General features: G+C 41.6%; 2 protein-coding genes across 2 annotated transcripts in view; both read left to right on the plus strand.

Annotated features, from left to right (window-relative positions):
- The first annotated feature begins 634 nt into the window (after positions 1-634).
- On the plus strand, positions 635-9,247 carry klhl31 (kelch-like family member 31). The gene is made up of 3 exons (XM_084093910.1): positions 635-937; positions 2,878-4,080; positions 7,444-9,247. The coding sequence occupies exons 2-3, from the start codon at positions 2,906-2,908 to the stop codon at positions 8,174-8,176; spliced, it is 1,908 nt and encodes a 635-aa protein (XP_083950036.1). The 5' UTR covers positions 635-937; positions 2,878-2,905; the 3' UTR covers positions 8,177-9,247.
- A 1,758-nt stretch (positions 9,248-11,005) lies between these two features.
- The window catches only part of gclc (glutamate-cysteine ligase, catalytic subunit), a 40,916-nt gene continuing 24,940 nt past the window's right edge, over positions 11,006-26,981 (plus strand). Inside the window, exons 1-4 of the mRNA XM_084093602.1 lie at positions 11,006-11,492; positions 13,097-13,209; positions 17,547-17,729; positions 26,862-26,975. Of these exons, the coding sequence (XP_083949728.1) occupies positions 11,343-11,492; positions 13,097-13,209; positions 17,547-17,729; positions 26,862-26,975 (560 nt within the window). The 5' untranslated portion in view covers positions 11,006-11,342. The remainder of the gene's footprint in view (positions 11,493-13,096; positions 13,210-17,546; positions 17,730-26,861; positions 26,976-26,981) is intronic.

Here is a 26,981-nt window from a genome sequence, read left to right on the forward strand (position 1 = left end):
GATTGCATTTGTGGTATAATTGGTGGTATAGACTCGTCATCTGACCCTTCCAAACACCCATAGGCTAATATTGGAATTAGTTGGGTTTTGGTTCATCATTTCCAGGAAACAATTTGGATGAAGTAGCTTGCATTAATAAAGAAGTAAAATAAATAAATAAATAAAAAACTTTTAGGTAGGCTATAAAAGGTAACGTGATATAAAACTGCACTAGGTTAATTTATACTTCCATTAATAAAAACATTGATTTTTAAATGTCGGTTTTTAGCTACTAAACGTTTGCATGTGTATTTTTTTTTTTTTTTAAGGATTTAATGATGCTTCATAGGCTATAACACAAATAAATTCAAACATTATGAGTATTTTATAGTTGATCATTTACTGTTACTTTATGTAGCCATTAGTGTAGGCTATAGAACGATAGAACGTTCCAAAGAACGTCCCCCTAACGTTCCATTTTTTTTTTTTTTTTTTTTTTTTTGCGGGAACCAAATAAGTAGCTACTATTCAATACTGAAATATAGTATGTGTGTGTGTTTTTTTATATGTTTTGGTGTGTTCATATTAGTTTGGTGTGTCAAGTTAAAAAGTAAATTAACCTTCTGAAGAAAAGGTAGAGAACGCTTCTGGAGGCGTCTGTTCTGTTCCGTTCATCCACAAATACACACGTCTTGCTTTTTCTTTTTGATGTGTTTTAATGTTTATCCTTCTGCCTGACAGAATGCGAGTCCACCAAACGCTCTTCTTCACGCCTTTATGTTTGTGTAATTCTGACCTGTTGCTGAATTAACGGAGCACATTTGCGCAATCACCTTTAGAGGAGGAGTTACTCTGCTGTGGGTTCCTCTGACGGGACACCTCTCTCTCTCTCTCTCTTGCACACCAACTTAGGGGTGCAAGTCTGTCCTTCTCCAGCACCCACTTCATCTCGACATCGGTAAGTTCATTATTGTCTTCATACTAAACGTTTTCGGTGGTTCTTTGCAGAATCATGGTTTCAACAAAGAGCATCTTCTTCACAAGCTTGGCTTTGTGGGGTTCTTGAGTTGATGGTTCTTGGGAGTTGCGTTATAGGTGTCAGATCAGAGTGTTCTGGTTATTTAAAGTAATTAAAGTAACACACATATTTACATGTGTGTGCGAACCTAGTCTAAAGACAGCACTTATAGATCCTAGGAGTATACATTATTTAATTTTTACACAGATAAAAAAGAAAAGAAAAATGTGTTGGTGCTGAAAGGACAAATGGGTTCCAGTGACTTCGAGTCTATAAAAGGAACAGCAATGATACACAGCCTTTCTATTCTTGGCCATAGTTGTGATAACTTGTGACAGATGCAAAGAGAGGAATGCCGAGGTGATATGCTGCGATAACAACTCTTAAGAGTTCATTATAAAGCTTTACACTTCTTAGATGACTTTTGGTTGACCTATTTTTCTGTTTGTTTGTTTTTTCGCTTCTTGTTAGAGTGACTCTATTTGTTAAAGGGATAGTTCATCCAAAAAAATAAAATGCTGTCATCATTTACTCACCCTTATTGTTCCAAACCAGTATTTTTTTTTTTTTTTTTCTTCTGGTAAACATAAAAGAAGATATTTTAAAGAATGTGTGAAACCAAACAGTTATTGGACCCCATTCACTTCCATAATAATAATTAAAAAATATATAATACTATGGAAGTCTTATGGGGACCATCAACTTGTTTGGTTTAATTTTTGGGTGAACTATCCAACATGAGAAAAGTGTCCGACTGGTTCATTATGAGAATGTTGAGAAGTTGTTTTTTATTGCTGATAAATTGTAAAATTTAAAGGGACATAGTGATGGGAAAAGAAATATGAGATGGGCTTAAAAATTAATTCTAATGCTTTTGCATTCTCACGCAAATGTTCTGCGCTCCCCCCAAAACTTTGCATTTCGAATTATTTGAGAGTGAACGCAAAGTTTCTCGGAAGCTCAAAAGCTTTGGAATATATATTTTTTCTCCCATCTCATATATTTTTACATCACAATGTCCCTTTAGTGCCTCCGTAGGGGTCTGATTGTTTAAAGGAAATTGAAAATGGACGGGCTGTTTTCTTTCTCTTCAAATAAAGCCCCAAAGTGACCCCACATTGACTATTCTACCTGTTGTTCTTTACATTGCCTACATTGTGAAATGTAACCTTGCAACACTTCTGAAAAAGTGTGTATCTGGATCAGGGTGATTCAATCCAATTTTGCTTTAAAAAACCAGCACAAAAGTAAGATTGGTTACCTGATCCTGGATAGAAAAACATGAGATTTCCAAATCATTCTGGTCCAAATTAAGGGTAGGTTTACACGACAACGATATGCTTAAAGCTGAGAAGTTTTTTCTTTGAGTTTTCCTCATTCAGATGACACCATTGTCAAAATGATCCCCATTCACACGGATCCACGAAAACGACTAAAAACGCTATATTCTTCAGCCAGGCCAGTAGATGGCGATGAAACACTGTGGACTGAACATGTAATACGCATGTGCATGACGTCATCGTCTTCAGAGATTCGCGTTTTTGTTGTTTACACAGAGACCATTTTCAAAAACGTGCACTTTGAAACCCGTTTTCGAAAGTTTGCGTTTATTTTTCAGGCTCCCAAAATGCTGCTGTAAAAATTTTACGTTTTTAGTTGAAAATGGTGTCGTGTAAACAGCCCCTAAATTTGGGCCAAGTCTGCAACCACTATGCACATTTAGGTGGACACATCCTAACCTACTATTTTTATATGGTCAGTGAATAAGGCTTTTTCAAAAATCGATTCTTGAGCTATTACGTTTGGTCCACCCAGTCTCAGGTATTGATTAACATCCTTTATATAAAGGTGAAAATGTGCTCTCCTTTTGTCAAAATTAGGTCTTGGCTGTGACCCATCACTACAGTCATGGCACCCAAAAAGAACAAGACTGCTAAGAAGAACAAAGCTGATATCACTGAAATTACCATTATGGTAGAGGACAGTCCCACCAACAAAATCAACGGGCTCAACACTCTCCTGGAATGTGGAAATGGCTTCAGTTGTATCTCAACAGAGGTCACCGACCCTGTCTATGCACCAAATCTCTTGGAGGGTCTTGGCCACATGAGGCAAGACAGCTTTCTCTGCGATCTGACTGTCGCAACCAAGTCCAAGTCTTTCGAAGTTCACAAGGTTGTGATGGCTTCTTGCAGCGAGTACATCCAAGCCATGCTCAGGAAGGATCCATCCCTCAAGAAGATCGAGCTCAGTGAGTTGTCCCCGGTTGGTCTGGCTACAGTCATCACATATGCCTATTCTGGAAAACTCACCTTGTCGCTCTACACAATTGGTAGCACTATCTCAGCAGCCTTGCTGTTGCAGATCCATACTTTAGTTAAGATGTGCAGCGATTTCTTAATGCGGGAGACTAGCGTGGAAAACTGCATGTATGTTGTGAACATCGCCGACACTTACAATCTGAAAGAGACAAAAGAAGCTGCTCAGAAGTTCATGCGGGAGAACTTTATTGAGTTCTCCGAAATGGAACAGTTCCTGAAACTCACCTACGAGCAAATCAGCGAATTTCTCATGGACGACTCCCTTCAATTGCCTTCTGAGCTCACAGCCTTCCAGATCGCGATCAAGTGGCTGGACTTCGACGAGAAGAGGCTGAAGTACGCGCCCGACCTCCTGTCCAACATCCGCTTTGGAACGATCTTACCTCAGGACCTTGTCAGTCACGTACAAAACGTTCCCAGGATGATGCAAGATTCTGAGTGCCACCGTCTTCTGGTGGATGCCATGAATTACCACCTGCTGCCATTCCAGCAGAACATCTTGCAGTCCAGAAGAACCAAGGTCCGCGGAGGCCTGCGGGTTCTGCTCACGGTGGGTGGACGGCCCGCGCTCACCGAGAAATCCCTCAGCAAGGACATTCTCTACAGAGATGAAGACAATGTCTGGAACAAGCTGACGGAGATGCCCGCGAAGAGCTTCAATCAGTGCGTGGCTGTTCTGGATGGGTTCCTTTACGTGGCCGGAGGTGAAGACCAGAACGATGCGAGGAACCAAGCAAAACATGCCGTCAGCAATTTCAGCAGGTAAGATTTTACATCCGTTTTAGTAGGACTGCACGATTAATCAAAACCGCACGCAATTTGGCAATGGCTGTCATTATTGTATGCGCAGTTTGTCAGTGCAGCGGCTGATCGGCAGTAAATGCTGCTCCATCTGAACACCAGAGTCTCTCACACACACACACACACCACATATCCCTCTGAACACCAGAGGGTGTCTCTAACACAAACACACACACACACACACACACATGCCACATATCCCTCTGAACACCAGAGTCTCTCACACACACACACACACACACACACACACACACACACACACACACCACATATCCCTCTGAACACCAGAGTCTCTCTCTCACACACACACACACACACACACACACACCACATATCCCTCTGAACACTGTGTTTGCATCTCTAACACAAACACACACACACCACATATCCCTCTGAACACCAGAGTCTCTCTCTCACACACACACACATACACACACACACACACCACATATCCCTCTGAACACCAGAGGGCGTCTCTAACACACACACACATATACATGCGCCGCTGAAGTACGATAACACGCATTACTCCAGGAAATCCCTATGGCCATCACACTATCTGTCTCTGAATAAACAGAAGATTGAAACGCTTTGATTAAACATGACTAATAAACACACGACTGCCTTATTCTGTGTAAGAAGCTCATCATCTCACAGAAGGAGGAGCTCAGCTGTCATTATGAAGTGAGTTTGGAATAAAGGCATGTTATTAAATGTTGTCTTTTGTTGGACAAGAGGTTCATAAATGCTTCTCATGTTTGGAAACATGTTTGACGCGTGTTGCTTTTTCAAATGCACGTTATAAGCGACTCAAACTCGCAGTGCTTTCAGATGGAGCAGTGTTTACTGAGCCGTACATCACTGACAAGCTGCACATAAAAAATGATCACACCCTTTGCGATTTCATAATCGCAATAATCCAAATCAATTAATCGCGCAGCCCTACTTTTTATTACAAAGGCTTTATTGTCAACTGGTTCAAAATAGAATTGAGCTCAGGCGCATGACAAAAAAGTATGGATGTCCGCACTCTGAACTTAATCTCTGGGAGAGTTTATTTAAAAAACGCTGGTCAAAATGTTACACTTCTAGAGTTAAAAACATTTCTAGAGCTTAAAGTCAGCATGAAACGGAAGTTGCACTCGTCTTTTCTTCCATATTGTGACGTATATCTGAGTGAAACGTCTTCTCGAACAAGAACAAATGTAGAGCGGGGCTTGATTGGATGGTTGTGGTTTGCTCGCTAAACACTCGCAGTCTTCCTACGAGTCCGCACTTAACACTTAACAGTCGGGAAGAAGTCTTCAGAAAGTCACCCTTCTGAAACCTAAAATGACAAGCGAGACACCCTACGGTAAGATCCTGTCCCAAATGGAACCGCTCTTGCGATCTTCCTCCGAGTTCGCACTTTCTTGACGTCTTCAAATGTGTGCATGGAGGGCGCATATCGACCGCAAAGAGGCCGCTCACGAGCACCTTTCTGAAACCTGAAAATGACAAATGAGACGGTCTTGTGGCCTTAACGAACACGCGCATGTGGCAGCAATTGTAAGTTTACAAGACCGCAAGTGCACGTGAAGTGTGCCATTTGGGACAGGGGCTGATGGGTAGATGTCTGCTGCAAGCACCCTTCTGAAACCTAAAATGACAAATGGGACACCCTACGGTGCTTGCGAGCGCCCTCTTTGCGGTCGATATGCGCCCTCAATGCGCACTTTTGAAGACTTCTTCCCGACAGCCAAAGTGGCATTACGTCACGAAAGTGCGGATTCGTAGGAAGATCGCAAGAGCTTAGGGTGCAATTTGGGACAGGACCTTACAGTCTCGTGGACTTCACGATCACACTCACGTGGCGGGAATTGTAAGTCCACAAGACTGTAAGGTCCTGTCCCAAATTGCACCCTAAGCTCTTGCGATCTTCCTACGAATCCGCACTTTCGTGACGTAATGCCACTTTGGCTGTCAGGAAGAAGTCTTCAAAAGTGTGCATTGAGGGCGCATATCGACCGCAAAGAGGGCGCTCGCAAGCACCCTTCTGAAACCTGAAATGACAAATGAGACACTCTACGGTCTCGTGGACTTACGGTTGTTTAACATTGTAAGTCCACAAGACTGTAAGGCCCTGTCCCAAATGGAACCGCTCTTGCGTTCTTCCTCCGAGTCCACACTTTTGTGACATAATGCCACTTTGGTCCTGTCCCAAACTGCACCCTAAGCACTCGCAGTCTTCCTACAAGTCCACACTTTCATGACGTAACTCCGCTTTGACTGTCAGGAAGAAGTCTTCAAAAGTGTGCATCGAGGGTACATATCGACCGCAAAGGGGGCGCTCGCGAGCACGCTTCTGAAACCTGAAATGACAAATGAGACACCCTACGGCAGTGGTCTCAAACCTCAAACTCAATTCCTGGAGGGCCACAGCTCTGCACAGTTTTGGTCAAACCCTAATCAAACACACCTGATCCAGCTAATCAAGGTCTTCAGGATCACTAGAAACTTCCAACCAGGCGTGAGTTGGAGCTAAACTGTGCAGAGCTGTGGCCATCCAGGAATGAGTTTGAGGCCCCGTTTACACGAAGGGAAGATGCAGATATTTCCCTGCGGTTTGGCCTCTCATTCACACGAAAACCCCATTTTTATCACAGAAAATGATTATTTCTAAAATCTCCAGCCAAAGTGGAGATTTCTGATAACGCCGGTTATGTGTTGCCGTGTCAACTGGGAGAAACAGGGTTTTAGGCTCTCAAACGTCACATTATGCGCCAGAAAATGCTTAACGCGCCCTAGGGAGTCGCTCGTGTTAATCGTTGTTGTCGATTCTGAGGATTCTGATTGGCTTGCATGGCTTTATCCTTCTCCCTACACTGCCGCCCATAGGTTTGTCATAGTTACGATGGCGTATTTATGCGGGTTGATGACTTTTTTGAAATGATGTTGTGTGCACGATGTTATTATTGAAAACGGGGGGGGGGGGGGATATTCGTTTCTCTAAATACACGCCTATGTGTGAATGTGGCCTTAGATCACTGCCCTATGTTCTTGTGGACTTACAATAGCGTGTCCGTTAAGTCCACAAGACCGTAGGGTGTCTCAGTTGTCATTTTGTCATTTTCACAAGACCGCATGTGCCATTTGGGACAGGACCGATATCGGAAGTTATTTTGATCAAAGATTACAAGGGAACATAATGATGTGCACAGATAAATCCTTTGTAACAAACACTTGCAATATTCCATAGAAATAAGAATTGTCCATTTTGATTTCATGGCTTTATCTCATGTCCACTGGGATGCATGCATCACTCACGAGTATTTCTCTCCTCAGATATGACCCCCGATTCAACACGTGGATCCACCTGGCCAACATGATTCAGAAGCGCACTCATTTCAGCCTCAACACCTTCAACGGCCTCCTGTTCGCCATAGGGGGGCGCAACTCTGAAGGCTGTCAGGCGTCCGTCGAGTGCTACGTTCCCTCATCCAACCAATGGCAAATGAAAGCTTCAATGGAAGTCCCTAGATGTTGCCATGGCAGCACAGTTATCGACGGCAAGATCTTGGTTAGCGGCGGCTACATTAACAACGCCTACTCTCGCGCCGTGTGTTCTTACGACCCGTCCACCGATACTTGGCAGGATAAGAATAGCCTGAGCAGCCCGAGAGGATGGCATTGCTCGGTGACTGCCGGAGATCGCGCTTACGTTATCGGCGGAAGCCAGTTGGGCGCGCGTGGCGAGCGGGTCGATGTCTTACCGGTTGAATGCTACAACCCTCACTCGGGCCAGTGGAGCTACGTCGCCCCCTTGCTGACGGGAGTGAGCACAGCAGGTGCTGCCACCTTGAATAGCAAGATTTACCTCCTGGGTGGATGGAACGAGATTGAGAAGAAGTATAAGAAATGCATTCAGGTGTTTAACCCCGATCTTAACGATTGGACTGAGGATGACGAATTGCCCGAGGCTACGGTTGGCATCTCATGTTGCGTCGTCACCATCCCCACACGCAAAACACGAGAGTCGAGGGCCAGCTCGGCTTCATCCGCACCGATTAGCATATAAGCTGCGAGAGAGAGCAGTGGGGAAATGTTGCGAGTTGTAATTGAGTATGATTTTTTATTCCTATTTGTTAAAGGTCAGCTTTTCTCACAGATGCATAGGAATCTTGGGAATGCTGAATGTCAAATCACAACATAGCAGGGGTGTAACGGTACACAGAAGTCACGGTTCGGTACGCACCTCAGTTTCGGGATATGAGTTTGGTACGGTTACACACACTATGTTTAAAATCGAAGCATTTTGAAAAAGAAAAAAATATATATATTGATGTGTATTTAAAGGTGGTTCAAAGGTTGTGGAAACAGGGAAAGTGAGAGAGATTTGGGGGTAGATTTATTGTTTATAATGTTTACGGAAAAGGAAATGCACACAAACGATACATATCTGTAAAATCAAGAGTTTACAGTTATAATTTTCATTGGGAACATATTTTCCAAGTGGGGCCAGTTCTCCAGTTATGATTCGATTAGTCCCTTAATGTACAAAATGAGGCAATTACAACATATTAGACACTCTCCTTTGATTAACAAACAATGCAGATACTTATTAAAGCATTACGTTCTAATGTCGCACATGTACTGTACACATGTGAGCTTATTTATGTAGGATAAGCCAGGTTTTTCATTTCACTTTACTCCTTTACCTACTAACATTGTCTTTATTCATTAATCAGGACGCAGGGAGATAACAAAGGTTTATAACCCAGTTTGCACTGTAAAAATACAAAAGCAGAAAGTGTGCGAGGAATGATGTGAAGAACACTGAACCGGGAATAGAAGGATTTACAGTGCATTTTTATTTTTTTGAAAACAGAATGAATAGATAATTGTGAACAAGTTTTGGCCTGAACTGTCGAGGACAAACACAAACATCTGCTTTGTTTCCTGATGGTTCATGAACTTTAATGTTCTGATTAAAAACAGAAATGTGATAACTGAACACACTACTGATTTATTACTTTAAAAAGATATTGCTTATTAATGTAAATCATTGGATTGCATTTCAAATATACATACTGTGATACATGTTGTCAAATAATAAAGCTCTGCATATTTATTAAAGCTTCTTAAGAAATGTTGCTGTTGACATTTTTCTGTTTTCGGACAATGACTGTATACACACACTACCAGTCAAAAGTCTTGGATAGGTAAGATTTTTTATGTTTTTAAAAGAAGTCTCTTCTGCTCACCAAAGCTGCATTTACTTGATAAAAAAACAGTAATATTGTTAAATATTATGACAATTTAAAATAACTATTTGCTATTTTAATATATTTTAAAATGTAATTTATTCCTGTGATCAAAGCTGAATTTCCAGCATCATTACTCCAGTCTCCAGTGTCACATGATCCTTCAGAAATCAGTATAATGTGTGCATTTAATGCTCAAAAAACATTATTTATTAATATCAATGTTGAAAACAGTTGTGTACATTTTTTTCTTTTTAGGATTCTTTGATGTATAGAAAGTTAAAAAGAACATTTATTTGAAATATAATCTTTTGTAACATTATAAATGTCTTTACTGTAACTTTTGATCAATTTAATTCATCCCTGATGAATAAAAGTATTGATTTATTTTATTTCTCTCCCCCCCCCCCCCCCCCAAAAAAAAAATTCTTACTGACCCCAAACTTTGTTTAATGTTACAAAAGTTTTCTATTTCAGATAAATGCTGTTCTTTTTAACTTTTTTTAAAATTAAAAAGCGAGAGATTCCCTTCCTGTTTGTCTGACCAATGAAAGACAGTCATTGTTATTTTGCAGTTCTCTTTGGTGCAGCTGCTGGCACAGAAACGGCTGAGTAAACCTATACAAAAGCTTTGACTTAACACTTACAAGTTCACAAAGTAAACATACCGATGGGCGTTGGAGCTGGCAGAGCATACAGACAGTATGACAGTGCAAAATCATAATTATGATGATGACAAAAGTAAATCTGCCGTGACTCCTGACCTAATAATAAAGGCCTGACCTCATTGACGTTACTGAATTCTTCAATATAAACTGTGTACAGGTGTCACATAAAAGCATCTACAACGGTTTAAAGGGATAGTTCACCCAGAAAAGAAGATATTTTGATGAATATGGGTGACCAAACAGTTTATGGATCCAATTGACTTCCATAGTATGAAAAAGAAAATACATGGGGGTTCATCAACTGTCTGGTTACCCATATTCTTCACAATATCTTCTTCTGTGTTCAGCAGAAGAAAGAAGCTCATACAGGTCTGGAGCAACATGAGGGTGAGTAAATGAGGACTGATTTTTTGGGTGAACTGTCCCTTTAATAGAAGGTTACATTACATGGCTCTGAGAATAAAACCTAAAAATAACCATTAGAAAACATTCTGTTTAATCGTTATAAAATAGTAGTGATAATAATACTAGGAAAAAAATCATTAGAGAACATTCTGAGTAAGTTATTAATTGTTATTATAAAAATAAAATAAAACATTAAGGAATGTTCTGTCACGTGTAAATAATTAATTGGTTATTAAAATAAATAAATAACCATAAAGTGACGGTAAATCATGCAGCGAATGTTCTGTGAACGTTATTCATGGTTGTAAAAATGAAACCTAAAAAAAAACGTTCTGTGTTTGCTGACCTTGGTGTTGCTCCAACCATAACCCAAACAATTCACAGCCAACATATTCCAAACTACAAGCAATTCAACAATATATATAATATTTTTTGCATTGTCATGATTACAAAAGCACATTCAGACTGATGCGCGTGTTATTGCCTTGAGCACGGCATCGCCATCAGCGACAACAAAAGAGAGGAAGAAGGAATTGCTGAGTCATAATATGATGACGCGCCCGCAACGACACGGTCACGTGTTATCAGCGCAAGCAAAGTGTGTGTGCGCGCGGACAGGACTGACACATAACTCGCGCACTCCGATCAAATATCAACAGCTCGCAGCTCGAGGCCGCTTTATTCGCGCGTTATAACGTGAGTTATAGTGAAACCTTCCCCTGAGAAAGCGCTCGGAAACAAAAGCGAATCATTTCCTACTTAAAAACGAATCGCTGAAGGGCCTAGCGCGCGCACGCTCGCATTACAGATCATCGTTTATCAATATCACGGAACGCGTGACGCGGCGGAGGAGAAGTTGCAGTTGAAGTCCGTAATAATCATAAGCCGGGGTTTGTAGGTTTGTGATATGGGCTTGCTGTCACAAGGCTCACCGCTCAACTGGGAAGAGACCAAGAAACATGCTGACCACGTTAGGAAGCACGGCATCCTTCAGTTCCTCAACATCTACAATAAGGTGAAGGAGCGACAGAAGGATGTGCTGAAATGGGGAGATGAGGTGAGGATGCATGCTTTCCTTTACAGCCTCACAAATCATGTGTTATGACTGCATATGCATGGGAAACACGTGGTTGCGTTGCATTAAATGATGCAATGGAGCAGTGGTGATGCTGCTTGTGAGCAGGTGCACCTTCAGCTCACTGTGTGTGTTTATTAATGCACTTTTATCTGGACACTCTTGACTTGATCTTAAAATCCTAATGCTTACAGTCTTGAACTTGGTTTTGTAGAGAAATGCAAAGTTCAGACTTTATATAAGGTGTGTATTTTACAGCAAATGTCTGGTAGAATGTGCTTATTGTGTTGATGTTGTATTACCCAAACATTTGCTGTTATTGAGCTGGATATGGTGAGGTTAGAGACTGGTTTGCTGGAATGGGTTGGTTACGGGTGAGTTAAAGGGTTAGGCAAGGTTAACAGTGTAATTACCCCAAACTATCCGGTACAACAAGTGTCCAGCTGACCTTTGACCTCCTCCATTGATGTTTAAAAGTACTCCCAGGATGAAGTCCCCCTGTAGTCAATCATTGTATCCTTTAAAACTCATCTTTGATCACCAAAATGACACATTTAAACATTTCTTCATGCCTTAAAATAGCTTGAATGTAACTCGATACCCTTGCCTCATTTAGTATGCGCGGTTCTATGAATATGCAAATGATCCACTCGTTGACGATCACACTTTGATCTGATTGGTTACAAGGTAGTTTGTGACGTCAGAAACACCAGCGGTTTCAAAGCGTGTTTTTGAGACTGTCTTTGGTTCACTGCAGTTTTAAGGAGAAAATACTCAGCAATGGTGTCGACTTATGAACTTACACATGCTTTGTCTTAAAGCACATTAAAAACACCACATAAACAACTTTAAAAGCTTGATTTTCACCACAGGGGGACTTTAAACCACGTTAAGAGATTGCGCTGAAGATCCAGGCTACTTTAAAGAAGCTCGAAGTGGACGTGTCCAAACTGTGAGCTGGTATCTGAGTGATGTGTGTGTAAAGCAGCTCAGGCGTGTGAAGATCTGCCCTATTACGCAGTGATTTTAGTTCACAGATTTTGTGCAAAGATGTCAATTGCAAAATCCCATTTCTTTTGGTTGGATGCAGTTAGTCATCTTTCAGTCGTCCACTGTTCTTTAAAGAGTACTAAACTAAACATTAGGCGCCTAAAAGTGTTTGCATGTGCAAACTCGCAGTTCATGTGGGATCAACAGGCTAATGTCGATTTCTGAACCTCCTATTGAAATGGCTTTTCATTTCATTACCTTTGACCGGCCAGAAGACGTCAGTGGATTTACGATAAAACCTGCTGGAATGCTGTTGGTTTAGGTGAATCCTTTGTTCGGCGTTAGTGGATTTAAAAGGGAAAATGAATGGAATGGCATCCGACTAGGAATGCGTTTTTACTTTCATTATGAATGTAATAAGAAGAAAAACACTGTGCTTTATCATTGTTGGTTGGTGTTTGCAATGCAAATGCGCTCACACGTAATGTGCGTATAATGCCTCAGCCAAAGCAGGAACCATTTTTACTTGTGGTCAATATTTTGCAACATTAATAATGTGATAAACCACATGATAAGAAGTCTAACTCATCCCGCAGGTGGAGTACATGTTGGTGGAAATGGATGACAAACATGAAAAAGCCCGTCTGGTTCTGAACGGGAAGGAGGTTTTGGAAATCCTTCAGGAAAAGGGGGAAAAGATCAACCCCAAGTGAGTAACTGAGTGTGTCACAAAAATATTCTGAACACTTTGGTGTGATGACCCAAAAAAAAAGTTATTTTATTTTTAGGGATGCACCGATATGAAAATTTTGGCCGATAACGATAATTCTATATATTTGGAAGCCGATAACCGATATATCGGCCGATAAATCTAAATCCAAAATTGTATATAATTTTTTGAGAGCCTGATTACAAAAACAAAAGTCTCCATTAAAAGCCATGTCCCGAACACACAATAATATGTTCTCATTATAATGTTATGTGGCCGATATGTGCTGCTCATGTTGCACTGAACCGTATTTTCCTTTCTGAAGTGATTCCAATCATATTTCAATCAATTCAAATCCATCATGTTGAACAGTGCACATCTGAAGAGTCTCGGCTGAAGGAAATAATACATTATCTATCGGCTTTAATATATCGGCCAGATTTTCTTATCGGGCCGACAACGATAACATTAAAAATGATCATATATCATCGGTTGATACCGATATGGTGGCCGATATATCGTGCATCACTAATTATTTTGTTCACATACTCTGAGGTTTGTTTCAGGCTCTTCACAATCATGACTTCAATAATAGCAGGTTTATCTGCAACTGTAAAGCCGGGATAAAAAGGGTTTGTCCCCATTGTTGATTTATTTGATTTATTAGCTGGATTGTCCTTATGTACTCTTTAACTGTAAAGACTTGCAGCCAATCCCACTTTTATTCATGCGTTTAACTGGTCAACAAGATCGATAGTATCTTTTGTGTTTACTGTTCCTCTCCCTTTGATTAGACTTGCCCCAGTCGTGCTATTTAAAGTCTCCTAATGTTTTTTCAGACTCTCCTACAACAGGTTTAAACGCATCCACGGTCTAAAAACACTTTATTTAACTCATAATCTCCACTGCAGCATCAGCTCTTTTCTCTCAGTGTCTGAAACGCTTCGTTCGAAGATTCAGTCTCTCTAAGCCCCGCCTCTCTGAGAGCTGCTCTGCTCTGATTGGTCAAAGCAAACGCTCATTATCATATCTGAATCTCAGCTCTTGATCACAGTGATACGAACAGTAATGATGGCGTGGGTTTTACTAGTAGTCGACCGATATTGTTTTTTTGATGGCCGATGCCGATATCTTAGAGAGCAGGGTGGCCGATGGCCGATATAAAGCCGATATTTTTATATATATTTATTTTAATCAATATTTAATAAATTATAAATAAATAATAAAACAAATCTTTAAAATAAACATTATATGGCAACTTCTTGAAACTGCAATTCTATTACAGTATTTTTCACAAAGTAATTGTTTAGAAATATGAATATGTGAATAAAAAGAAAGTAAACACTGTAACAGGGCACTCAGTAATTTGGTAATTTCGTGCTGGCAATCATATTTTTTCAAATAAAGACAAGGTAACGCTAATTTTACATACAGCACAGTGAAAACGATATGAATATGACACAGTTGGCAACTGGATATATCACAGATATGAATATGACACAGTTGGCAACTGGTTATCAGCATATTTAAAATGAAAGATTTAAAGTTTTTTGATCGCGTCTCCTGTGAAGCTGATCTTCTGTTCGCATTCACTCACTTCGCACGGACCGACCGTCACTCGCAGACAGTAATGCACACTTCACAAGATATCACAGCTGGATTCGATTAAATCTGCAAGGTTTGTGAAATTAAATGTTTATTAGATATTCAGAGATTTGTTTAAATGACGTAGATGCGCATTTGCTGAATGTGGACGGCAAATGAGAAAGTATTTTAGCCTGTTTGCCTTTTCTGTTACAAATAATATAAAAGCAAACGCTTTACTTTACTTACTTCGCATACCATTTACTTTCTTTGTTTACCAGTTCTGTCTAACAAAGTATTAGATATGACTGACAGAGATCGTAAATTAATGAAGACAGAGAATGTGAGTGAGCGCTGTGTGATCTGAGGAGCTGCCGTTGCCGTTCTCTTCTGGCGCCGCCCGTCAAAATAAAAGTCCGGAGCGCCGTCAAAATAAAAGTCCCGCTTCCAACACATCGGCCAATCAGAAAAACGTATCGGCCGATGCCGATATTTCAAAAATACCAAATATATCGGTCGACCACTAGGTTTTACCGAATCAATCTCATCAAAGTTTATTTGCTTTGTCAGCAGAAAACAGCGTCTTCTCGACACGAGCAACACAAACCAAACTCTCAGATAACAAACGTACGCAGGTTCATCGGGAAGTGAGACTGAATCACTAACGACTCGTTTCAGTTCAGAATTGATTCTATCTTTAAGGAGACAAAAACTCAGTTTATGTGAACTTTGACCTTTGAAACTTTACAGATCTTTTACACTCACAAACAGCTCTATTACACACTACATGAAAGAAAATATGTTTAAAAATGTATAATAGGGACGCTTAAATCTTTCTTTTTTTAAATTACAGGCTCATCAGAAGTTAGTTTGGACAGGATACGCATGATCTGAAGTTTGATGAGTTGTATAGGAGTGAGGAATGTGACCTTTATGATGCTGTCCTGATGTTGTGTATCTGTAGCTCAGGGCAATATCAGCACACACTGGGAAACGAGAGAGTGGCATTCCTCATTACTGCCTCTCTACTGCACACACTGAAGAGTGTCACAGCACTTTACACTTCACATCGCTGATCCCGTTCACAACGCTCGCTTTAGCCGTACACGGACATAGTCCTCCGTGTGGAAAAACACTGATGGAATCCAGTCGGAAAAATGAAATTTACTGTGGAATTCTGCAAATTCTGGATGAATAAATCAAACTTAGGGTTGTATAATTATTCAGATCATGACATGGACTAGTGTCTGTGAGTGTTAAAGCTCAAAAAGACTATATAACACACATATTTACACACAGAAACTCTCACGGCAACCCGTCATAAGTTTTAACTTGACGTGTCTGCCAAAGAATAAAAGGAATTGTTTAATTTTGAAAGGTTTATTAATTTGCTTATGTTTTACTCCATTGATTACCACCGTTTTTGATAATGAATTTGCATTAGGCTAAATTATAAATCCAGAAAAAAAAAAAGAAAAAAAATTCTGACAACAAAAAAAAAAAGTAATTTATTAAGTTAAAGTTTAATGATTTCTTTTTGATTATTAAAATGTAATCAAACCATTGAAATGGATTCCATAACATTTAAAACATTTGAACACTTCTAAAACAGAACTAATAGATTGTTAAATTGAATGAGTTTCATTAATTGTTTAGACATGCTTTTTGATTACTAACATTTAATTTAACCATTAAAATGGAGTCCAGAATTTTTTTGTGTGTGGAAATTTCAGAATTTTTTAATTTCCAAACTTTAGAATAAAAAACTCTAATCTTTGTGTAATGTATGATATGTGTTCAGATATTTGAGTGATTTTCAATATTTTAGGTTTCTCTTCATGCTTTATTGTAATGTTATTAGCCTCAATGCCCATTGGCCACAGCGCTCTCTTTACATCATTATTGGCCATTGTCTGTTGTGTTGACCATTACTTTACATTACTAGATCAAGAATGTAATGGAAGTCACTAATACACTAGTGCTCATTTATCTACCGATGCATAATGGATTAAATGAAGTGCTTCTGCTAGTAATTCACATTTATAAGTTCCTTTTCATAAAGAGACAGAATATTGATCTCGAAATGCAGGCCGGAGTCGGGCAACTACATGATCGAAGGAAAGTTTTATAAATTCAGTTGATTAGTCTTGCTTTTTGATTATTAAAATGTAATCAAACCATTAAAATAGAATCCATAAAATTTAAAGTGAAAAACACAGAATTTTGGGGATTGTTGAGAAAAAATAGGGCCATAATTTTGTTTTTTTATATATATAGATTGTTGATAAATTGTGTAAGTTTCATGAATTGTTTAGACATGCTTTTTGATTACTAACATTTAATTTAACCATTAAAATGAAAAATAAAATAAAAAAATTCAGGAAATTTCAGAATTTTCCAAACATTAGAATCCAAACTCTAATATTTGCGTAATGTATGATGTCAGATATTTGAGTGACGTTCAGTATTTTAGGTTTCTCTTCGGTCTGTGTTTCGACTGCTTTATTGTAATTTTGTTAGCCTCAATGCCCATTGGCCACAGCGCTCTCTTTACATCATTATTGGCCATTGTCTGTTGTGTTGACCATTACTTTACATTACTAGATCAAGAATGTAATGAAAGTCACTAATACACTCATTTATTTCTGAATGAGCAAAGAAATGAATTGCTTTGCTAGTAATTCACATTTATAAGTTCCTTTTCATAAAGAGACAGAATATTGATCTTGAAATGCATGTGTGTGTGTGTTCAGCCACCCGACGCTGTGGAGGCCGGAGTACGGCAGCTACATGATCGAAGGCACGCCGGGACAGCCGTACGGGGGCTCGATGTCGGAGTTCAACACCGTTGAGGACAACATGGGGAAGCGGAGGAGAGAGGCGTCGTCTGTGCTCGATCTGAACCAGACTCTCCTCACAGTCACCGCGTTCCCCAGGTGTGAAACATTACACGCATTATTCCTCCGTGTCTATTAGAGCTGCACGATTCTGGATAAACTGAGATTCAGGATTTCTTTTTTAAATCGAGATCATGATTCTGAATAGACAACGAAGCAAAATAACATGTACTCAGGGTTCTCAAGTTTTATCAGAAGCTTGGAGTGAGATCACATGCGGTTAGGGGAGGAGCCCTAATGGAGCCCCGCCCCCCAATTGAAATTGAAACAGCACAAATTGAAATTATAACAATTGGCAAATCTGATAAATGACAGAGCAATTCATCACATCAAATATACTCTTTAATGTTATATTTCAAAATTACAAATATACAAAAATTACAAAAATATAACAAATTGCTCCAAACAGTTTGGAAAAACAAATCTTTTTGCTTTTTGAATGTGTCTAGTCGAAATGGTATAATGATTTATTGTGTGGTGGGACATTGTGAACAAATGACATAGAGTATTAAGGTGTGTGTGTGTGTACACAAGAGTACACACTCCAGCTTATGAAATGTGTTTTGTGTTGTAAGTGTTTGTTGCACATTTTGATGCCTTGATAACATTTATATATTTAATGTTCTAGTCTAAAAATGTTAGACAAGCTTTCTTTTTCATCCAACTTACCTTCTCCATCACAACGTGTGTTCGCGCGATGTTGTTGGTTACTTAGTAACGAACGTACGGTGGCCGAGAATTTTCCGTCAACTTCCGTGTGTTCGCGCATCTATGTTGCCTAGTAACGAACGCAATCTGGCCGAGATACGTGCTGGCGGCAGGAAACTTCACTTTGTGTGCCTTCGCCTCGTATACAACGTTATATATAAAGCTTGCAGGACAACTTGGTTGGCATTGCCTTTTCAGCGTGAGAAATACACGGTGTGGCGTGTGAGCGTGTGAACTGGTTGAATTGCGTGTGTCTCACGGCCAATGCGTGAGACTTGAGAACCCTGATGTACTTTACTAGAGGTTCTGACTACATGTTTATTGCTGTAGTCCATTTAAAAATGTTTTTAATTCATTTGAATGAATTTTCAAAAACAAGATTGGTTTGAGTGAATGATTCAATGACTCGCTCATAAAGACATGTGCTGCGTCTCAGTCCGCCTACTTACACTACGCCCTAAAAGTGTGTCCTCTTCTTGTGAAGAAAGCAGATACTTTTGAGTGTGTAGACAAGCTTTGGGAGAAACTATCATGTCATACAATTGCGTCTTTTAACGGTTGCTCTGTCACAGTAAACTGGCCTGTCAATCATCCTGTCACAGTAAACTGGCCTGTCAATCATCCTGTCACAGTAAACTGACCTGTCAATCATCTTGTCAAAGACAAAATCCTCCACATTTAACTTCCTACCGTATCGGAGAGAAATGCAGAAGCACGTTGATCTGCAGTCGCGGGTCTTTCATGCGGAGACTCTCCTCATATTCATGCATAACGATGCATTTAAAAGTTCATGGCCAAACGGATCTTTGTAAAAGTCCACATTGTTATTGCAGATGACATATAACACGGATAACATTAAAAACATATTTTTATCAGGTTAAACTTTGATTTTGTAAACAACAAAAACGTGAATCTCTGAAGACGATGACGTCATGCACATGCATATTACATGTTCAGTCTATAGTGTTTCATCGCCATCTACTGGCCTGGCTGAAGAATACAGCGTTTTTAGTCGTTTTCGCGGATCCGTGTGAATGGGGATCGTTTTGACGATGGTGTCGTCTGAACGCGGAAATTGTGAACAAACAAGTTTACATGTTTACATTCATTCTCAAGGTCAAAGAAATATTTGAAAAGCATAAATATTGATACTGTATGATATGGAAAAAAAAATTATAATATTTTTGGCCATATCAGCCAGCCCTTCTGTCTGTCTGCAGGGATTAAAGTTCTGTCCTTATGTCTTAAATTCACTTTTCATAATTTTAAGGCCGTACATATGCTTACATTTCTCAAATTGTGTAATAAATGTCTTAATTTCAGTTTGCATAGGGCTTAAATTAAGGAAAGACGAGGTGTATTCACCCTGCTGAGGGGGATGTGATAAAGCCTGGAGTGGAGCGAGATCACGTTCCTCTCTGCACTCGTTCTGTAATCGTTCCGCTCTGAGTCCACTCCGGGTTTTCCATTCCCACTCACGGGAAAAACTGCTGTGGGCTATTCACTCCATTTTAAAAGTTATTCTAATATGTTTATTTTTTTATATCATGAACGTCTGAATTTATAATACTATATGTAACATTTATAATACTATATGTAATGGCCTGGAAAGTATTCTACACGTTTAATAAATATAATTACACAAAAATGTCCAAATGTAGTGAACGTGCCTATAGAGAGAAATGCACATTTTATACGGATTACATAAGAGTAGTCTGTTTCTATTCGTTTTGAATTGTTTTGCTTAAAAGTAGAGATTTCAAGCTTTATATATATCTCATGCCTGTGAAGTAGCCTATATGCTGAGTTTCGGTTCATTTATGAGACGCGCTCTAGTTCACGTGCAATGCAATATCGCGCCGGCACCTCCATGTCCTGATTATATTGTCTGCTATATTTGCTTCTCATTTATTAAATCTTGGTTGATGGTTGATGAAACATTGATTAAAATTAAGATACAATTTATACCAAACGAAATTCACTGTAAAGAAAGGCTTTATACAAAACAAAACTTAATGAAGTGGTCAAAATCATGTCTGACCCACTCCATATGTCTCCTGATATATTGCGCATCTAATGATCCTCTCTTACTCGTGCCCAGGGCCGTACACACCGTTGAGGTCTCTGAGGTCTTACTCGTGCCCAGGGCCGTACCCACCGTTGAGGTCCCTGAGGTCTTACTCGTGCCCAGGGCCGTACACACCGTTGAGGTCCCTGAGGTCTTACTCGTGCCAAGGGCCGTACCAGTGTTGTCAAAAGACCCGGTACTTCGGTACCAAGTCGGTACGAATTTTTTTTTAAACGTCACGGTACCAGGTTTTCTCAAACCCGGTACTTGATGCGCGTGCATGCCCGAAGCGCGTGCAGTTGCGTCCTCTTCATAAAAGCGCTGATGGCGATCGGCGGTGCTGCTGCTGATGTGGTGCTGATGTTTTTGCGCGTGCAGATACGTTATTTCAAATGGCGCGCGGCAAGCGCGCTCATAATAGAAGCGGCGCGCTCGCTTTTCCATGCGCGTTCATGGATGCATAGCAACGACAGACGCCACGGGAGTACAAACGCTTGTGCGAACTGCGCTCTCCATGACGACGAGGAAGTGTGACATAGGCCTATTAATTGATTTCTAGCCCTTGCATTAGCTTTACTACTAAATATATTTATGGAGATGAGAAATAAAAAGCCGTCATTAATATCAGTCTGTCAGAAAAGCAGTTCTAGTCTTATTCTTGGCTGGATAACTCTTAGCAGGTTTAAAAAGCCCCTTTAAAGTTAAATATGAATACAGTTTTGGATTAAATAAAAGTATAGTCAAGTCAAATAAAACATATTTTATCTCCTGTATAGTTTGGTAATGCTACAATAAGATAGGCTACCATTCATTAACATCACTTAATGCGTTATCTAACATAACACATTGAGTGAACAATATATTTTTACAACATTAATTAATGTTTGTGAATGTTATTTAATACAAACACTTGATTGGTCATGTTTGTTCACTTCATTCATTGTGCATTAAATAATGTTAACAGAAATAATGTTAACTTTTGATTTTAAAAATGTATTTTTAAATTAACCCCTAAAGGAGAATAATTGCGACAGTATATAACTATTGTTTTTTTGTTAGGTCATTTTATCTAATGTTATCTAACAAATGGAATCTTATTGTAAAGTGTTTTTAATACTACAGTTTCCATCTTTGTAACTGTGATATACACTTTAATATAATTATGTAAATTTAATCTAAATTAAGCTTTGGTACCGAAATTGGTACCGAGAACCGTGGATTTTCACTGGTATCGGTACCGAATACTGAAATTTTGGTACCGTGACAACACTAGGCCGTACACACCGTTGAGGTCTCTGAGGTCTTACTCGCGCCCAGGGCCGTACACACCGTTGAGGTCTCTGAGGTCTTACTCGCGCCCAGGGCCGTACACACCGTTGAGGTCTCTGAGGTCTTACTCGCGCCCAGGGCCGTACACACCGTTGAGGTCTCTGAGGTCTTACTCGTGCCCAGGGCCGTACACACCGTTGAGGTCTCTGAGGTCTTACTCGTGCCCAGGGCCGTACACACCGTTGAGGTCCCTGAGGTCTTACTCGTGCCCAGGGCCGTACACACCGTTGAGGTCTCTGAGGTCTTACTCGTGCCCAGGGCCGTACACACCGTTGAGGTCCCTGAGGTCTTACTCGTGCCCAGGGCCGTACACACCGTTGAGGTCTCTGAGGTCTTACTCGTGCCCAGGGCCGTACACACCGTTGAGGTCTCTGAGGTCTTACTCGTGCCCAGGGCCGTACACACCGTTGAGGTCTCTGAGGTCTTACTCGTACCCAGGGCCGTACACACCGTTGAGGTCTTACTCGTGCCCAGGGCCGTACACACCGTTGAGGTCCCTGAGGTCTTACTCGTGCCCAGGGCCGTACACACCGTTGAGGTCTCTGAGGTCTTACTCGCGCCCAGGGCCGTACACACCGTTGAGGTCCCTGAGGTCTTACTCGTGCCCAGGGCCGTACCCACCGTTGAGGTCTCTGAGGTCTTACTCGTACCCAGGGCCGTACACACCGTTGAGGTCTTACTCGTGCCCAGGGCCGTACACACCGTTGAGGTCCCTGAGGTCTTACTCGTGCCCAGGGCCGTACACACCGTTGAGGTCTCTGAGGTCTTACTCGCGCCCAGGGCCGTACACACCGTTGAGGTCTCTGAGGTCTTACTCGCGCCCAGGGCCGCACCCACCGTTGAGGTCTCTGAGGTCTTACTCGTGCCCAGGGCCGTACACACCGTTGAGGTCCCTGAGGTCTTACTCGTGCCCAGGGCCGTACACACCGTTGAGGTCCCTGAGGTCTTACTCGTGCCCAGGGCCGTACACACCGTTGAGGTCCCTGAGGTCTTACTCGTGCCCAGGGCCGTACACACCGTTGAGGTCTCTGAGGTCTTACTCGTACCCAGGGCCGTACACACCGTTGAGGTCTTACTTGTGCCCAGGGCCGTACACACCGTTGAGGTCCCTGAGGTCTTACTCGTGCCCAGGGCCGTACACACCGTTGAGGTCCCTGAGGTCTTACTCGCGCCCAGGGCCGTACACACCGTTGAGGTCCCTGAGGTCTTACTCGTGCCCAGGGCCGTACACACCGTTGAGGTCTCTGAGGTCTTACTCGCGCCCAGGGCCGTACACACCGTTGAGGTCCCTGAGGTCTTACTCGTGCCCAGGGCCGTACCCACCGTTGAGGTCTCTGAGGTCTTACTCGTACCCAGGGCCGTACACACCGTTGAGGTCTTACTCGTGCCCAGGGCCGTACACACCGTTGAGGTCCCTGAGGTCTTACTCGTGCCCAGGGCCGTACACACCGTTGAGGTCTCTGAGGTCTTACTCGCGCCCAGGGCCGTACACACCGTTGAGGTCTCTGAGGTCTTACTCGCGCCCAGGGCCGCACCCACCGTTGAGGTCTCTGAGGTCTTACTCGTGCCCAGGGCCGTACACACCGTTGAGGTCCCTGAGGTCTTACTCGTGCCCAGGGCCGTACACACCGTTGAGGTCTCTGAGGTCTTACTCGTGCCCAGGGCCGTACCCACCGTTGAGGTCTCTGAGGTCTTACTCGTGCCCAGGGCCGTACACACCGTTGAGGTCCCTGAGGTCTTACTCGTGCCCAGGGCCGTACCCACCGTTGAGGTCTCTGAGGTCTTACTCGTGCCCAGGGCCGTACCCACCGTTGAGGTCCCTGAGGTCTTACTCGTGCCCAGGGCCGTACACACCGTTGAGGTCTCTGAGGTCTTACTCGTGCCCAGGGCCGTACCCACCGTTGAGGTCTCTGAGGTCTTACTCGTGCCCAGGGCCGTACACACCGTTGAGGTCTCTGAGGTCTTACTCGTGCCCAGGGCCGTACCCACCGTTGAGGTCCCTGAGGTCTTACTCGTGCCCAGGGCCGTACACACCGTTGAGGTCTCTGAGGTCTTACTCGCGCCCAGGGCCGTACACACCGTTGAGGTCTCTGAGGTCTTACTCGCGCCCAGGGCCGCACCCACCGTTGAGGTCTCTGAGGTCTTACTCGTGCCCAGGGCCGTACACACCGTTGAGGTCCCTGAGGTCTTACTCGTGCCCAGGGCCGTACACACCGTTGAGGTCTCTGAGGTCTTACTCGTGCCCAGGGCCGTACCCACCGTTGAGGTCTCTGAGGTCTTACTCGTGCCCAGGGCCGTACACACCGTTGAGGTCTCTGAGGTCTTACTCGTGCCCAGGGCCGTACCCACCGTTGAGGTCCCTGAGGTCTTACTCGTGCCCAGGGCCGTACACACCGTTGAGGTCCCTGAGGTCTTACTCGTGCCCAGGGCCGTACACACCGTTGAGGTCCCTGAGGTCTTACTCGTGCCCAGGGCCGTACACACCGTTGAGGTCCCTGAGGTCTTACTCGTGCCCAGGGCCGTACACACCGTTGAGGTCTCTGAGGTCTTACTCGCGCCCAGGGCCGTACACACCGTTGAGGTCTCTGAGGTCTTACTCGCGCCCAGGGCCGTACACACCGTTGAGGTCTCTGAGGTCTTACTCGCGCCCAGGGCCGTACCCACCGTTGAGGTCTCTGAGGTCTTACTCGTGCCCAGGGCCGTACACACCGTTGAGGTCTCTGAGGTCAGGACCTCTGTCATTTTTCGTTCATATAATGAAGAGCAGCAAAACATCCCTTACGGCATTGGTCCTGGCTTTTGTTCACACAGGGCGCGTTCCGGGACTGATCCCGGCAATGTTACTAGATCCCCATCCCAGCATCAATCCTGGCATTGATCCCAGGACGTGTTTGCGTTCACACAGAAGGCACTCTAGCAATTTTACGGCAATTTCCCAGGATCAGCACGCTGTGTGAAAGGGGCTTAATAGAAATGCAGTTCAAAATGGCCTTTCTTTAAATGCAAATGTTCTTTGAGTATTTCATTTGTGAAGGTAAAGCATGTACTCACTACACTCCTAATTACAAGAAGAAGAAACTGCTCTTAAACTGGGTGTGTGACGGGCTGTGGAATGGGGTTTGGCTGAGGAAAAATTTAGAATATTTTTTTTTTTTTTTTGCTTTAACCCCTGTGTGTGTGTGTGTGTGTGTGTGTGTGTGTGTGTGTGTGTGTGTGTGTGTGTGTGTGTGTCTGTCTCGATATCTTCCTGAAGTGGTGTAACTGGTCACACTGCCCACTCCTCGTCTCTGGACGGCGTGTTTATTTCTCCTATATAATGGGCTGTTTAGTGTTCACCCACATCAACAACACGACTGTTTTGGGCTGCATCAGAAGTTCTCATATAAATGACAGTGATTTATTAAGGCCCTGCCACATAGTTGTTCCAGTTATAAGGAGATTCTTCTTATTCAGTATGCATGTATTAGGGCTGGGTATTGATTAGGATGTTCGCAAGCTCTCAATTTAATTTGATATTCAATTTTGATTCTAAATTTGATTTTTGATTTCGATTCGACTCAATGAATATAGATTTAATACAAATCCTATATTTTATAAAGAACAGTGAACATAAGTTTACAAATGGTTAATTAAAAAAAAGAAATTAAGAGCCACAAACCTGTATATTAAACTCTCTTTATTTTATTTTAGGTACACTTGGGTACATTAAAACAGAACTCGAAAAAAACCATTAATCGAAAAATCTTTTTTTTTTTGCCCAGTCCTTGTATATTTGTATGTATATAATGTATAAACTGCTTTTCAAAAAGTTTGGGATTGATAAAACTACAAAACAAACGGTAATATTGTGAAATATTATTACATTTATGATTATAAATGTTGAAAACAGTTGTGTAAATTTTTGTCAGGATTCTGATTAATAGAAAGTTCAATGAACATCATTTATTTATTATCTTTTGGAACATTATAAATGTCTTTACTGTCACTTTAATGCATCATTGCTGAATGAAAGTATTAATTTATTTTAAAAAATTCTTACTGACCCCAAACTTTTGAACGGTAGTGTTTAATGTTACAAAAGCTTTCGATTTCAGAAAAATGCTGTTCTTTTAAACTTTCTATTCATCAACATTGATAATAATAATGAAGGTTTTTTTAAGCATCAAATCTTCATAATATACTGATTTCTGAAGGATCATGTGACACTGAAGACTGGAGTAATGATGCTGAAAATTCAGCTTTGATCACAGGAATAAATTACACTTTACTATATATTCACATAGAAAACCGTTGTTATAAATCATAATAATATTTCACAATATTACTGTTTTTTTGTTTGTTTGTTTGTTTGTTTTTTAATCAAATAAATGCAGCTTTGGTGAGCAGAAGAGACTTATTTTAAAAAGATTAAAAATCTTACCGACCCCAAACTTTTGAACGGCAGTGCGTGTATGGCTTGTGACAAAAGAATAAAAATGATGAAACATGATTTGCTTCCAAGCTAAAATCTGTTTGAATGAGTTGGGTGTGCCTCGTCTGTGTAGATAACATTCGCCCTTTGACCCCACAGGCTTTATTAACCCTGATAAAAGATGCAGGCAGATTTGCCTTTCCATGTTTTTAAAGGGGTGGTATAATGCCCTTTTCACAAGATGTAAAATATGTCTCTGATCTCCCCAGAGTGTGTATGTGAAGTTTTAGCTCAAAATACCCCACAGATATTTTTATATAGCATGTTAAAATTGTCACGTTTTGAGGGTGAGCAAAAACGCACCGTTTTTGTGTCTGTCGCTTTAAATGCAAATGAGCTGCTGCTCCCGGCAGAGGGGGCGGAGCTTCAAGAGTAGTGTAGTCGTGTCGTGTAGTCCCTACCAGCCGTTTGTTGTAGTCCTTTAAACTTTGAGCTTTGTAACTTTGCAGATGTTGTTTATGCTCAAACAGCAACATTACACACTAACTAAAGTTAAAGAAAGTGAAATCATGATCAACCACCCTTTTAAATAACGTGTAGAGTTGCAATGTACGATGCAAATGTGTTGGCTATATATTTTGTGTGTGTTTTGCAGGTTAGGCTGCCCAGGCTTCACACTGCCAGAACACAAACCCACACCTGTTGAAAAAGGGGTGTCGAAATCTCTCTTCTTTCCCGACGAGGCCATCAACACACACCCCAGATTCAGGTGAGA

Source organism: Abramis brama (genome assembly GCF_963993115.1).
Source record: "Abramis brama genome assembly, chromosome: 19".
Lineage (NCBI taxonomy): Eukaryota > Metazoa > Chordata > Actinopteri > Cypriniformes > Leuciscidae > Abramis > Abramis brama.